The sequence below is a fragment of the Salmo trutta genome, chromosome 4, assembly GCF_901001165.1.
Source record: "Salmo trutta chromosome 4, fSalTru1.1, whole genome shotgun sequence".
Classification (NCBI taxonomy): Eukaryota; Metazoa; Chordata; class Actinopteri; order Salmoniformes; family Salmonidae; genus Salmo; species Salmo trutta.
Window position 1 is genome coordinate 14,653,333 of NC_042960.1, and position 14,623 is coordinate 14,667,955.

Consider the following 14,623-nt stretch of genomic DNA (forward strand, 5'->3'; position numbering starts at 1 on the left):
TAATTTAAGCACAAGTATATGGTGTTGTATGGTAAAATGATTGAGGGTCATAAGAAGTGAGAGATCTGACTAGTATGAGGTGTTGGGGAGTTTTCAACACTTTTCAGTAGCCAGCCTCTGAGACAGCTTTAATTTAACTGTAGTTCATTGTGCTAGCAAGTAAGCAGTTCACTGTACTTGTGCATGTGACAATAAAACATGAAACTTGAAACTTGCTGGTGTCACCACACCACAACAGCATGTTAACAGGAAGTCTGCGTCCCAAATGGCACCGTAGTCCCTATATAGGGCTCTACTTTGGACCAGAACCCACAGGAATAGGGTGCCATTTAGGACGCAGGAGTAGAGAGGTGGGGAGGGTATTTTGAGGACACAAAACATTTATGACAAACTGTACACAAAACTGCATACAAAAAATATGCCACAATTCATTAATCAATCAATGAATCCATCCATCCATCCATCAGTTTATCAAACAATTTATTAGAACTTGATAATGATGATAATGATAAAGACATTATGGTATCTGTAAGGACGGGGTGAGAATTACAGGGAGGAGGTGAGATTACATTTGCTATAAAAAGAAGGGAGTACCAAATGAGAGAGAGAGAGAGCGGGAGAGAGAAAGACAGAGAAGCAACCTAGTCCACACTCTGGTAAGGTCATTTTTCAGATTACATTGTGCAAATGTTCCTTTTTTTTGCTTTGCGTTCATTTTTTAAAAGGAGCTATATGTATTATTGTTGCATTGTTATTTCAGAAAATGTCTTTAATACATCTACGGTAATAGTGGAATGATAGTGTTTCACAATATTTATTTATTTATTGGGGCACACAAAATTGCATTCTAATGGTGCATCCTTCTTATTGGGCAACAAACTCTTGTTGTCAAATTGACCGGGGCAAGCAAGTCTTTTGTTGTCAAATGGGACTGCCGATTGTTCCAGAGGCTGTGGCACTTACAATCGGTTAGCGCGCGGAGCCACTCAAATGAATAATCCGTCAGGGCTCGGTATTTATAAATCGCCAGCCACAGTCAATTTGAGAACAAGAGATTTGTTTTAATGTCATTCATAGCATAGTGCTATAGACTATGCTCTCAGATAATTTACCTGGTGAAATAAAGGTTAATACAATCAAATTATTTGTAAATGCATTTATTTAAAGGAAACTGTTACTGATTGAGTTGTTTGTTTTTAGGAAACGCAGAATCAGAGGAAGCCAAGATGAAGTTTGTCAGCCTGATTGTGATGATGTCACTACTTGGGACAAAAATGGCTTTGACATTCCACAGACGTACCGGTAAGAGAGTTGCATTGATTACAGTATGTGTTTTGATCAGGGGCACAATTTTGATTTTAGAAGTGGGGAGACATGACTTTTTATTTTTTATTATTATTATTTTTTTCAATCCAGTCAGATAAACACTCCAAACAGCCTACCCGACAGCTCGGAGGCGTCCGCATGGTCCTAAAGCAAACCGTTGCCTCATTTTGTATCACATTCCAATTATAAAACTGGGGGGGACAAAAATGCAGTCCCCCCCATCCCCAGTGAAAGTTGCACCCTTGGTTTTGATGATAGTGCTGAAAGTTTTATTTCAATTTTTTAGGATGATTATTGACCACACATTCTAAAAAAGAATCTGTTTTAAAGCTGAAAATGTGCTTTCCTCTTTCATGTCCAAATGAAAATGAGATGCATTCTTTACACAAATGTAGTCACTTACAGTATTTTTTTTTGCAGTAGATGTTATTGCTTATTAGCAGTCATAGACTGAATTGCACACCCATTTACAATGATAGATTATGATCAAATAGTAAAACCCTAAACTAACACAATACTTTTAATATAATACAATGTTAAAATATGCAATATATACTAAACAATAATAGTAGAATGACAATATTGGGGCGGCAGGTAGCCTAGTGGTTAGAGAGTTGGGCCAGTAACCGAAAGGTTGCTAGAACGCATGCCTGAGCTGACAAGGTAAAAATCTGTTGATCTGCCCCTGAACAAGGCAGTTAACCACACTGTTCCTAGGCCGTCATTGTAAATGAGAATTTGTTTTTAACTGATTTGCCTGGTTAAAACCTCTTACATCTAGATGTTCCGCTAGCGGAACGTCTGCTCCAATATCCAATGATGGGCGGGGCGCGAAATACAAACTCCTCTAAAATCCGAAAATTTCCACTTTTCAAACATATGACTATTTTACAGCTATTTAAAGACAAGACTCGCCTTTATCTAACCACACTGTCCGATTTCAAAAAGGCTTTACAGCGAAAGCAAACATTAGATTATGTCAGCAGAGTACCCAGCCAGAAATAATCAGACACCCATTTTTCAAGCTAGCATATAATGTCACAAAAAACAAAACCACAGCTAAATGCAGCACTAACCTTTTATGATCTTCATCAGATGACACACCTAGGACATTATGTTATACAATACATGCATGTCTGTTCAATCAAGTTCATATTTATATCAAAAACCAGCTTTTTACATTAGCATGTGACGTTCAGAACTAGCATTCCCACGAACACTTCCGGTGAATTTACTAAATTACTCACGATAAACGTTCACAAAAAGCATAACAATTATTTTAAGAATTATAGATACAGAACTCCTCTATGCACTCGATATGTCCAATTTTAAAATAGCTTTTCGGATGAAGCACATTTTGCAATATTCTAAGTACATAGCCCGGCATCACAGGGCTAGCTATTTAGACACCCAACCAGTTTAGCCTTCACCAAAATCACATTTCCTATAAGAAAAATGGTCTTACCTTTCTTGTTCTTCGTCAGAATGCACTCCCAGGACTTCTACTTCAATAACAAATGTAGGTTTGGTCCCAAATAATCCATCGTTATGTTCCATCAATGACGTTTTGTTCTTGCGTTCTAGACACTATCCCAATGCTAAATCACGGTCGTGCGCATGGCGCAGAATGTGACAAAAAAATTCTAAATATTCCATTACCGTACTTCGAAGCATGTCAACCGCTGTTTAAAACCAATTTTTATGCAATTTATCTCGTAGAAAAGCGATAATATTCCGACCGGGAATCTGCATGACTGTAAACTGAGGGAAAAACTGAAAGCCGGGGGCGGGGCGGGTCGCGAGCGTAAGCATTTCCCCACTGAGAGACCACTTAGCTTTTGCTCTCCTTTGTTTCAGCCAGGGCTTTGAATTACGTCATTCCTGTTTTTCCCGGGCTCTGAGAGCCCATTGGAGCCGTGGGAAGTGTCACGTAACAGCAGAGATCCTTAGTTTTTGGAAGAGATGTCAAAGAAAGCAAATAAATGGTCAGACAGGGTACTTCCTGAACAGAACCTTCTCAGGTTTTTGCCTGCCATAGGAGTTCTGTTATACTCACAGACACCATTCAAACAGTTTTAGAAACTTTGGAGTGTTTTCTCTCCAAAGTTAATAATTATATGCATATTCTAGTTTCTGGGCAGGACTAATAATCAGATTAAATCGGGTACGTTTTTTATCCAGCCGTGAAAATACTGCCCCCTAGCCATAAGAGGTTTTAAATAAGAGGTCTTAGGTAGGCATTTCTTAGGCCCCTGGGCTATATGGTGTGCGCATTGATCAGTTTAGTGAATTATGGAATGGGAGAGTTCTGTTAGCAGCCTGTGAGTGTCATAGGAATGTTCAGCTTGTGGCTGTTTTCTAAGTATATAAGGCCCCAGGAGAGTAGTTATTCCATCATTGTCCCCTAGGTGGCGATGATGCTCGAGTGTATTTCCAGGAGGAGACTGCAGCGTGTGACATGCCCAAAGCCTGTGACCTGAAGAATTATGAAGACTGGTACAGGCTGGGCTCCTACTGCATCAAGTACTACAAGGCTGCTCTCAACTTCACCGAAGCGGAGGTAAACAACATTCTATATAACAGGAGAATGACATTATAACATGATCAAAGCATGTTATTGCTCTACCTGGAGTCAGTCAGCCTGTCCATTCCAATACAATGGCAATACAGTGAAGTGAAGGTTAAATCCATTGTCTTAATTAGAGGTCTCTTCTAATGTATTCATCTTTCTCACACTGGCGGACTTACCATTAGGCAGAAGAGGCAATTGCCTCAGGCCTCACATCATTTGTAGGCCGTCATTGTAAATAAGAATTTGTTCTTAACTGACTTGCCTAGTTAAATAAAGGTTAAATAAAATAAATAAAATAAAAATCAAGAAGCCTCATGACCTGGGCATAATAAAAATAAAAATACATACATTTACATTTTTGTCATTTAGCAGACGCTCTTATCCAGAGCGACTTACAGTAGTGAATGCATACATTTCATACATTTTTTTCTCCGTACTGGTCCCCCGTGGGAATCGAACCCACAACCCTGGCGTTGCAAACACCATGCTCTACCAACTGAGCCACACGGGACCTCCGCTGAGGCCCCCCCATGCTTTGTTTGAGGCATAATAAATAAAAAAAGTAAAGTAAATAAAAAAAATCCCCATCAAAATGTGTTTAAACTAGAGATTTGTGTGTTTTTGCATGGCCTTTGTCTCAATCCACCTCATCCGCTGATGTCGTCCTTCTGCACCGGCGGTGGAAGGTGGCTGAGGTAAAGCTACAGGAGACATCTCGAAAATCGGTCTTCTCACAAAAACGTCTGTAGCGTCCTCACGGTTTGGCCTAGAAAATGTATATGACCCCTCTATGGAAACATAAAACAGTCACGAACACGATGGTGTTTCGTTTTCTCTACTGTACTTCCCCCCACAAGTGTCACGGGACTCGGTAACACGGTAAAAATGATTAGCATTTTTTCCTTAGCTTTCTTAGTCCTATATCTCTCAGATCTTCCTTTTCATTTAATGTTGACTATCTGTTTTTCCATGTATGAATGTGTTATTCAATGCATTTCTATTGGCTAATAGCAGTAAGGCCAAATGCAATGTTTCATCAAATTATAACAACAACCCAAAAATTATACCTACAGGGGTCCTAAAATTCTAAATCAAATATCTAAATGATCCTTGGTATGACCATCTTAAAACAATTCCATATGTTAGTTTAGTAGTAATCTCACATTGTCATACGTCCAAATCACGTCGCTGTCACGACCTCCAGGGTTGTGGAGTAACAAATTACAAAAAAACAGTAACTGTAATCTGTTACGTTACCAGCTAAAATATTGTAATCAGATTACAGATACTTTTGAAAAACTAGATGATTACTTCTAGGATTACTTCTTAAATTCAGAAAGGATGTTTGTGAAAAAAAATTGACATTCAAATCAGCATTGAAGAAAGTTTACGTTTGTTCTACCTGAGCGAGTCTGACCACAAGTCAGAGACCACGATGATGACACACCAAATGCGTTTGATGGATTGTGGGAAAAGAGCAGGAATAGGCTTTTATAGGCTACTGTCCAAGGTATAGTATGTCTTCCAATGGTGTGACTGCTGTTGGCATCCAAAGATGATCCAACTTGAATAAATGCTCGGAGGTAAGAAAGACAGCAGTGATACGGATATCACTTATTATTGATATCTAAATAGCACATTGTTGTGAATCACACTGCTGCTCTCTCATTTAGCCTTACACTGTGGTTGTTGTGGATGGCTGTTCACAAATACAGTGTCTTCAGAAAGTATTCACACCCCTTGACTTTTTCCATATTTTGTTGTGTTACAGCCTGAATTTAAAATGTATTAATTTACATTTTTTTGAGGTCACTGGCCTGCACACCTCATAATGTCAAAGTGGAAGTACGATTTTCAAAATGTTTCAAATTAAGACAAAATGAAAAGCTGAAATGTCTTGAGTCAATAAGTATACAACCCCTTTGTTATGGCAAGCCTAAATAAGTTCAGGAGTTAAAACCTGTTGGGGCTAGGGGGCAGTATTTTCACGGCCGGATGAAAAACATACCCAAATTTGAACAGGTTACTACTCTGGCCCAGAAACTAGAATATGCATATTAGAAGATTTGGATAGAAAACACTCAGAAGTTTCTAAAACTGTTTGAATGGTGTCTGTAAGTATAACAGAACTCATATGGCAGGCAAAAACCTGAGGAAAATACAAGCAGGAAATGAAAATATTGTGCCTGTAGTTTTTTCAAGTCATTGCCAATGGAACACACAGTGACTAAGGATTCATTTTGCACTTCCTAATGCTTTCACTAGATGTCAACAGTCTTTAGAAAGTTGTTTGAGGCGTCTATGATGAACAGAGAGGGAATGAGAAGGCTGGGAAGTTGGTCACCCAGGGAAGGACATCACTTCATTGGCGCACATTCACGAGAGAGGAAGCTCTGTTCCAAAACGTTTTTCAAGACACAGGAATGGTCCGGTTTAAATATTACTGAAGTTTCACGTTAAAATGGCCCTAAAGATTGATGCTATACAACGTTTGACATGTTTGCACGAACGTAAATAGATAATTCTTTTTACTTTTCGTCGTCACATTTTCCACGCGCGTCCTACATTTTGAGTAGCTTACTGAACGCGCTAACAACATGGAGTTATTTGGACATAAATTATGAACTTTATCGAACAAAACAACATTTTTTGTGGACCTGGGAATCCAGGAAGTGCCTTCTGATGAAGATTATTAAAGGTAAGTGAATATTTCTAATGTTAGTTATGCATTTAGATGACTCCAAAATGTCGGCTATATGTATTGCCTAGTGTATTTTTCTGAGCGCAGTACTCAGATTGTTGCAAAGTGTGCTTTCCCAGTAAAGTTATTTTGAAATCTGTCAATGCGTTTGCATTCAGGAGATGTTAATCTATAATTCTTTGAATAACAGTTTAATATTTTATCAACGTTTATAATGAGTATTTTTGTAAATTCACCGGCAGTTTTGGGGGAGATACATTTTCTGAACGTCACGCGCCGATGTAAAATGCTGTTTTTGGATATAAATATGAACTCGATAGAACAAAAAATGCATGTATTGTCTAACATAATGTCCTAGGAGTGTCATCTGATGAAGATTGTCAAAGGTAAGTCCATAATTTTAGCTGGTTTTCTGCTTTTGGTGACGCCTGTCCTTGCATTAAATGGCTGTGTGTATTTTTTTGTCTATGTACTCTCCTAACATAATCTAAGTTTTTGCTTTCGCCATAAAGCCTCTTTGAAATCGGACAATGTGGTTGGATTAAGGAGATGTTTATCTTTCAAATGGTGTAAAATAGTTGATTGTTTGAGAAATTGAAATTATTCGATTTTTGCTGTTTTGAATTTCGCGCCATGTATCTTGTCAAGCAATCCCATTACCGGGATAAGAACGGGAAGGGGTGGCTTAACAAGTCACATAATTAGAGTCCGCTTGTTTCGCTTGCTTGGATGCTTTCTCCGGTGAGATAGTTTCAGCCACTTGAGAATTGAAGGAAATTTGGCAGGTGCACAGCTCAGATGCTGGAATTATTTGGGATAAACTTGCAAAGGCAACCTTCTTTTTGAAGTGATTTGTTTAACAATCAGATAAAACATCATGACTGGTTGTGTTCTTGGCACATTAAAAGGTAATGCATTTTTATAGTTAATTACCCATGAAAAGAAAATGGTGCATGCGCATAAGAGTGGCCTCTGACTGGCTCCAAAGTGGCCTTGGGCTCCAAACCACTACGTCAGCACCTGCTTACTCGCTCTCTCTCTCCTTCCTCCCACTCTCTCTTTCTCTCTCACTAATTCACTCTTTCTCTTCCCACCACCTATTTCTCCTCTTCTCTCTCATCCTTCTTAGACACAGTGCAGGTCTGCTGCCCCCGGTGGCCACCTGGTGTCGGTGCATAACAGTCAAGCCAACGACAACCTGCTTTGCGTGGTGATGAAGAACAACGCCAAAAGCCCTCGCATCTGGCTGGGAGGCTTCGAACTCTTCCAGGTAGGAGAGGAAGAGTGATGGATGGAAGGAGTGATTAAGACAGGGCGGATAGTGGGTGGAGGGAGGTAAATTCATGTGGGAGGAAAGAGTGACATGTTCGGTAGAAGGGGAAAGAGAGAAGCTTTGCAGCACAACATTTAACATTGAACATATGACTGTCGTAATATCTACATTTACAGTATTCAGACCACTTGACTTTTTACACATTTTGTTACATTACAGCTGTATTCAAAAGTGGATTCAATTGTTTTTTCCCCCTCATCAATCTACACACTACCCCATAATGACAAAAACAGGTTTTTAGACATTTTTGCAAAAAACTGAAATATCACATTTACGTAAGTATTCAAACCCTTTACTCAGCACTTTGTTGAAGCACCGTTGGCAGTGATTACAGCCTCAAGTCTTCTTGGGTATGACGCTACAAGCTTGGCACACCTGTATTTGGGGAGTTTCTCCCATTCTTCTCTGGAGATCCTCTCAGGCTCTGTCAGGTTGGAGGGGTAGCGTCGCTACACAGCTATTTTCAGGTCTCTCCAAAGATGTTCGATCGGGTTCAAGTGCTGGCTCTGGCTCGGCCACTCAAGGACATTCAGAGACTGGTTTTTATCAAGGATCTCTCTGAACTTTGCTCCGTTCATATTTCCCTCGATCCTAACTAGTCCCCCAGTCCCTGCTGCTGAAAAACATCCCCACAGCATGATGCTGCCACCACCATGCTTCACCGTAAGGATGGTATTGGCCAGGTGTGATGCTTTGCATTCAGGTCAAAGAGTTCAATCTTGGTTTCATCAGACCAGATAATCTTGTTTCTCATGGTCTGAGAGTCCTTTAGGTGCCTTTTGGCAAACTCCAAGCGGGCTGTCATGTGCCTTTTACTGAGGAGTTGCTTCCGTCTGGTCACTCTACCATAAAGGCCTGATTGGTTGAGTGCTGCAGAGATGGTTGTCCTTCTGGAAGGTTCTCCCATCTCCACAGAGGAATTCTGGAGCTCTGTCAGAGTGACCATCGGGTTCTTGGTCACCTCCCTGACCAAGGCCCTTCTCCCCCTATTGCTCAGTTTGACCAGGTGGCCAGCTCTAGGAAGAGACTTGGTGCTTCCAAACTTCTTCCATTGAAGAATAATGGAGGCCACTGTGTTCTTGAGGACCTTCAATGTTGCAAATACTTTTTGGTACCCTTTCCCAGATCTGTGCCTCGACACAATCCTGTCTCGGAGCTCTATGGACAATTCCTTCGACCTCATGTGGGAACTTATATAGATAGGTGTGTGCCTTTCCAAATCATGTCCAATCAATTGATTTTACCACAGGTGGACTCCAATCAAGTTGTAAAAGCATCTCAAGGATGATCAATGTAAACAGGATGCACCAGAGCTCAAATTTCGAGTCTCCTAGCAAAGGGTCTGAATATTTATGTAAATAAGGTATTTCTGTTTTTTATTTTTAATACATTTGCAAAATGTACAAAAAACAGTTTTTTAGGGTAGTGTATGTAGATTGATGAGGAACATGTTTTATTTAATCCATTTTAGAATAAGGCTGTAACGTAACAAAAAATGGAAAAAGTGAAGCAGTCTGAATACTTTCCAAATGCACTGTACATTTTTTTATCACCACCGGTCTTTCTATCACTCCCCTCTCTCTTCCTCTATCCACCTTTCTCTCTCTCCCTCCTTCTCTCAGTCTGGTAAGTTTGTGTGGACCGACGGCTCCAGCTGGAACTTTGATGCGTGGACCCCTGGGGAGCCCATCTCCCGCTGGTCGAGCCACGAGGACTGTGTGGAGATGAACTGGAGCAGTAAGAGATGGACAGAGGGATGGAGGGAGGAGTGATGGGAAGGAGAGAGGGATGGATGGATGGTTTTTACTTGCAATGGCTGTGATATGTTTTTGTTTTCACCTACCTTAGTTGAATGCACTGGCTAACAGCTAAAATGACAAAAACGTGAAAGAAACATTTCTTGGAAGGTGGTGGGAAGAGATGGTATTTTGAACTCACATTTGAACTTCTGTTTGTCTGTCTGTCTGTCTCTCTGTATATTTGTTCTCTATCTCCTAGAAATTGGGAAATGGAACGACCACACGTGTTTCACCAAGAAGAGCTACGTGTGCTCCTTCAAGAACAGAGTTTGAGGACGAATATCCACGCTCACATACTTAGTATGAAGCAGCAATGTATTGGGCGTGCTTTCTCAGTGGTATGTTAGTATAGACTGTGTGTCTGTCTGTGTAACACCAACCCAGTCCCCTGCTCCTCCCTTTTGGGATGTGACGGAAATGACACCCTGATCCCTATAGAGTGCACTACTTTTGACCAGAGCCCCATGGGCACTCTGGTCAAAGTAGTGTACTATAAAGGATAGGGTGTCATTTTGGACTCACCCTGCTCCTTTCCCCAATGATCCCAACCCACAGATCTCCCACGGTGAAACCAAACCACATAGAGATGTGCCTGCTTTTAGCAAACTGAAAAATGCATTTAAAAAATATATATAAATAAAGAGTGTTAAGCAAGTAAACAACTAGAGTTTTTGTTTGTCTGTTCCTAGCAGGATTTGAGTTTCTGGCAGAATCGAACCAGAATCAAAATTGAAGTCACATACTTTTATTTAAGTAGTGGGTAGACTTTAATACTTTGTAGAGGTAGGAGTTCAAATACAATAGTCCATGTAGAGTTAAGGATTACACATACAACCTCCACTATGAAAATGTTACAGGTAAATTACAGGTTCATGTGAAATATTAGGATTATTACGTTGCTATTTATACATGCATTCTCTACCCGGTGTGAAGTCTCCCCTAGGTACAGATCTAGGATCAGCTTCCCTTTCCCCAATCCTAACCATAACCTTTAGTGGGGAAAATGTTAAACTGCTACAAGATTAGGGTCTATGGGCAATATCACCCTAAACCAACATTTGCAGCAAACTTCCCAAATTGCCACCACCCACCCCTTTCCCCCTGAAACACTCCATTCCATTGGCTGTCCGTTAGCCGTATTGCCCAATGGAAAAGGCCCCTGAGTCGTTTGACTGCTTCTCTACTCCAATGAACTCCCTACTCCGATACAGCCCATTGCTGGATAAGGAGTTCTCGATCTGCGTGTCTGATACCTAATGGAGTAATGGTAGATTGGGGGGAGAGAGAAAATTACTTTATGGAATTTTATACACTTGAAGAACATCAGGAGCACATCACAGTCAGGCGACTCCTATTTTCCACTTAGGTCAAATTTTCAGTTAGTCTCCAGTTGATATCAATGCATGATTTAAGTGGAAGTTAGGATTTGACCCTTAGTTTCAACTATTCCTCTGGGCCGTATGTATCAACTTCTCAGAGTAGGCTTACTGATTTAGAATCAGTTTGGCCTTTTAGATCACAATGAATAAGATCATGGGACAGGGGTGAACTGATCCTAGATCAGCACTCCTACTCTGAGACGCGGATCCAGGCCTGCAAAGGCTGACACTGGTTATTAAGAGAAATATCTATATCACAGTAAGCAGGGTTGGTGTCTCGCCTCAAACTTTACCTCCTCAAACTTCTTGGCCTTGTATTGCTCTGCTCCCTTCAGGAAGTTCAAGAGTATGATGTCACAAAGCACGGTGCCCTGCGACCAATCCAAGGCAGAGAAAGAAAACAAGGTTGTAGAATAGAATGGAATTGAAGAAATGAGGAGAGGGGAGAAGAGAAGAGAGGAGGAAATAAGAGAAGAACTACTCTCCACGGAAATAACTTCAGTTGGGGAGACAGAGACACACATGGCACAAAGACATTTTCAAACTAGCCTATAGAGACTCTGTGGATAATATTATTACAAAGTTAAGAGACTGAAGGATGGAAGAAGATGTGTTTTAATTTAAAACTAGCCTACAGACGGTGTGGATACTTTGTGGATAGAAAGTAGTGACTGAAAAGAAGGGCTCACCACTCCAACTGACGTAAAGGCAGCTACCATGTTGATCAGAGTCGGGATCATGTTAAACTTCCCTGCCTGTAAGAAACAAGTCAAGTACTTTACAGAAGTAAACACACGTGCGCACGCACGCACGCACAACCAACCACACACACACACACACACACACACACACACACACACACACACACACACACACACACACACACACACACACACACACACACACACACACACGACCCCCCACCCCCTCATCTAAATAACACATACATGTAGAATAGTCATGGACCCACATAGGCAATTAGACTCATGCACACCACAGACATACATGTTCTCACACAGACACACGTGTGCTCACACACACAGGTACATACACATACAAACACACACTTCCTCCTACCCTCTAATCATCCCCCATCACACAGAAACACACACACACAGCATTAAAAACACTCACATTACCATTGACCAGCACATCAAACCTGATGGCATAGGCCTTGAGCAGAGTACGGTAATCTGTCCCGTTGTCCATTTTGTAGTACTTAGCATACCTATCAGCACAACATGGACAGAGAGTAAGGACATGAGCAATGCACATGGGTTGTACCAGGGGGACACGCCTCTACTCAAGGTCAAGGGTTCACCATACAGATACACAGTGGTGGAAAAAGTACCCCATTGTCATACTTGAGTAACTGTAAAGATACCTTGATAGAAAATGACTCAAGTAAAAGTGAAAGTCACCCAGTAAAATCCTACTTGAGTAAAAGTATAAAAGTATTTGGTTTTAAATATACTCAAGTATCAAAAGTAAAAGTACAAATCATTTCAAATTAGTTATATTAAGCAAACCAGACGGCACCATTTTCTTGTTTTTTGAATTGATGGATACCCAGGGGCACGCTCCAACACTCAGACATAATTTACAAACGAAGCATGTGTTTAGTGAGTCCTCCAGATCAGAGGCAGTAGGGATGACCAGGGATGTTCTCTTGATATGTGTGTGAATTAGACCATTTTCCTGTCCTGCTAAGCATTCAAAATGCAATGAGTACTTTTGGTTGTCAGGGAAAATGTATTGAGTAAAAAGTGCATAATTTTCTTTAGGAATGTACAGTGTAGTGCAGTAAAAGTAAAAGTAGTCAGAAATAGTAAAGTAGAGTACAGATAACCCAAAAAACGACTTAAGTAGTACTTAAAGGGGTATCAGAAAAATGTATCATCATGAATAAGGAACTATGAAACTCTATAAAAATGTTTGTCACAGAAATAGATTATTTGCAGTTTGGCACAGATAAGACGGAGGTCATTTACACTAAATCAATTAATAGGGATATTTTAGGTGTGTCACCTAATTATTCTTTTTTTTATACAAAAAAAGGTTGACAATCACTGATCTAGCTTAAAGCCATTTACTAACCATAGGCACCTCAATTTGAAGAAGAAGACAATGCTCTGATCATTGACTAATTGCTCCCAACCCATAGGAATCCCCACCCATTTGACTACTTTAAAATGGTGGAAGTCCTCAATGGCAGTGTCCATGCAAAAAACGGGTTATATCCATCGAGAGATCTTTATGCATCTCTATGGGGCTCACTCTCTAAAGGCCAGAGGTCAGAGGTCATGGCTACCTGAAGTTGTACCCGGGGGAGACGCTGTTCTTCTCCGACATGGCGTCCAGCCGGGTGAAGGAATAGGAGGGGTTACACTCATCCTCTGACTTGTCTAGGTCACACATCCAGCCGATCTTTATACCTATCACCCCTCCCTGTAGGAATCGGTTGACATACATTTAGAAAATCTCTTTGCTACTTTGTGAGAGTGGGAAAAAGACACATATGAATGTAGCCTAAAGGGAAAGGTGTGAATATAGCCAAAGAGGAGGAAAAAGGGAGAAAGAGAGCATAATATGTGAGTATATAAAAGACTAGTATGGATGGAAAGAACTGTGGATAGAGATGACAGTAGGCTGCTAAAAATGGCCGGAACGGAGCAACTGAAATGGAATCAAACACCTGGAAACGTGTTTGATGTATTTGATACCATTACACTCATTCTGCTACAGTTATTAACACCAGCCTGTTCTCCCCAATTAAGGTGCCACCAACCTCCTATGATAGAAATATGACAAGTTAATATACTAGTGTAACCGATGTGAAATGGCTAGCTAGTTAGCGGATGGTGCGCGCCAATAGCGTTTCAATCGGATTACGTCACTCGCTCTGAGACCTGAAGTAGTTGTTCCCCTTGCTTTGAAAGGGCCATGGCTTTTGTGGCGCGATGGGTAACGATGCTTCGAGGGTGACTGTTGTCTGTGTGCAGAGGGTCCCTGGTTCGAGCCCAGGTAGGGGCGAGGAGATGGACGGAAGCTAAACTGTTACATTGATGCTGTTGACCCGGATCATTGGTTGCTGTGGAAAAGGAGGAGGTCAAAAGGGGGGTGAATGTAACCGCCTAGCGGAACACAAGTACGCCATACGGGTAGGCAATGACGACTAAACCATGGCAAGGCACTACACGTCCTTACACCATGGCAACCCTGCCTCCCTACAAGCTATGGGTATTGATCATATCCCGGCCTCTATTAGAAAAGAGGACCGTCTAAAACAGTTAAACCAAAGGGAAAGTTTTGGGATTTACAAACTACAGGCCACTAAATACCCGGGTTTAAATGAAGATATGGATTTCTCACCCTTCCTGTAGGGTTGTGATGGGTCCATTTGCTGTCATCTAGTGGACATTTTGCTCAATTGCCCTCAGCTATGTTTAGACTCTTGTTGTTCATGTTTTGCTGTGTTCTAGTGTATTATGGAATATATTGCTTTCTTATTCT

The 14,623-nt window shown here is 40.9% G+C and overlaps 2 protein-coding genes across 2 annotated transcripts in view; one reads left to right on the forward strand and one right to left on the reverse strand.

Moving 5' to 3' along the window:
- Positions 1–412: 412 nt before the first annotated feature.
- Positions 413–10,393, forward strand: LOC115191874 (lectin). Its single transcript, XM_029749856.1, has 6 exons — positions 413–656; positions 1,201–1,302; positions 3,735–3,886; positions 7,729–7,869; positions 9,555–9,669; positions 9,931–10,393. Exons 2-6 carry the CDS (start codon positions 1,227–1,229, stop codon positions 10,002–10,004), a joined length of 558 nt encoding a protein of 185 aa, XP_029605716.1. The 5' UTR covers positions 413–656; positions 1,201–1,226; the 3' UTR covers positions 10,005–10,393.
- Positions 10,394–10,480: 87 nt separating this feature from the next.
- LOC115191875 (P2X purinoceptor 3) overlaps positions 10,481–14,623 on the reverse strand; it is a 7,741-nt gene continuing 3,598 nt past the window's right edge. The window contains exons 8-12 of the mRNA XM_029749857.1: positions 13,422–13,558; positions 12,245–12,338; positions 11,800–11,865; positions 11,404–11,481; positions 10,481–10,984 (exon numbers count right to left, since the gene is read on the reverse strand). Of these exons, the coding sequence (XP_029605717.1) occupies positions 10,862–10,984; positions 11,404–11,481; positions 11,800–11,865; positions 12,245–12,338; positions 13,422–13,558 (498 nt within the window). The 3' untranslated portion in view covers positions 10,481–10,861. The remainder of the gene's footprint in view (positions 10,985–11,403; positions 11,482–11,799; positions 11,866–12,244; positions 12,339–13,421; positions 13,559–14,623) is intronic.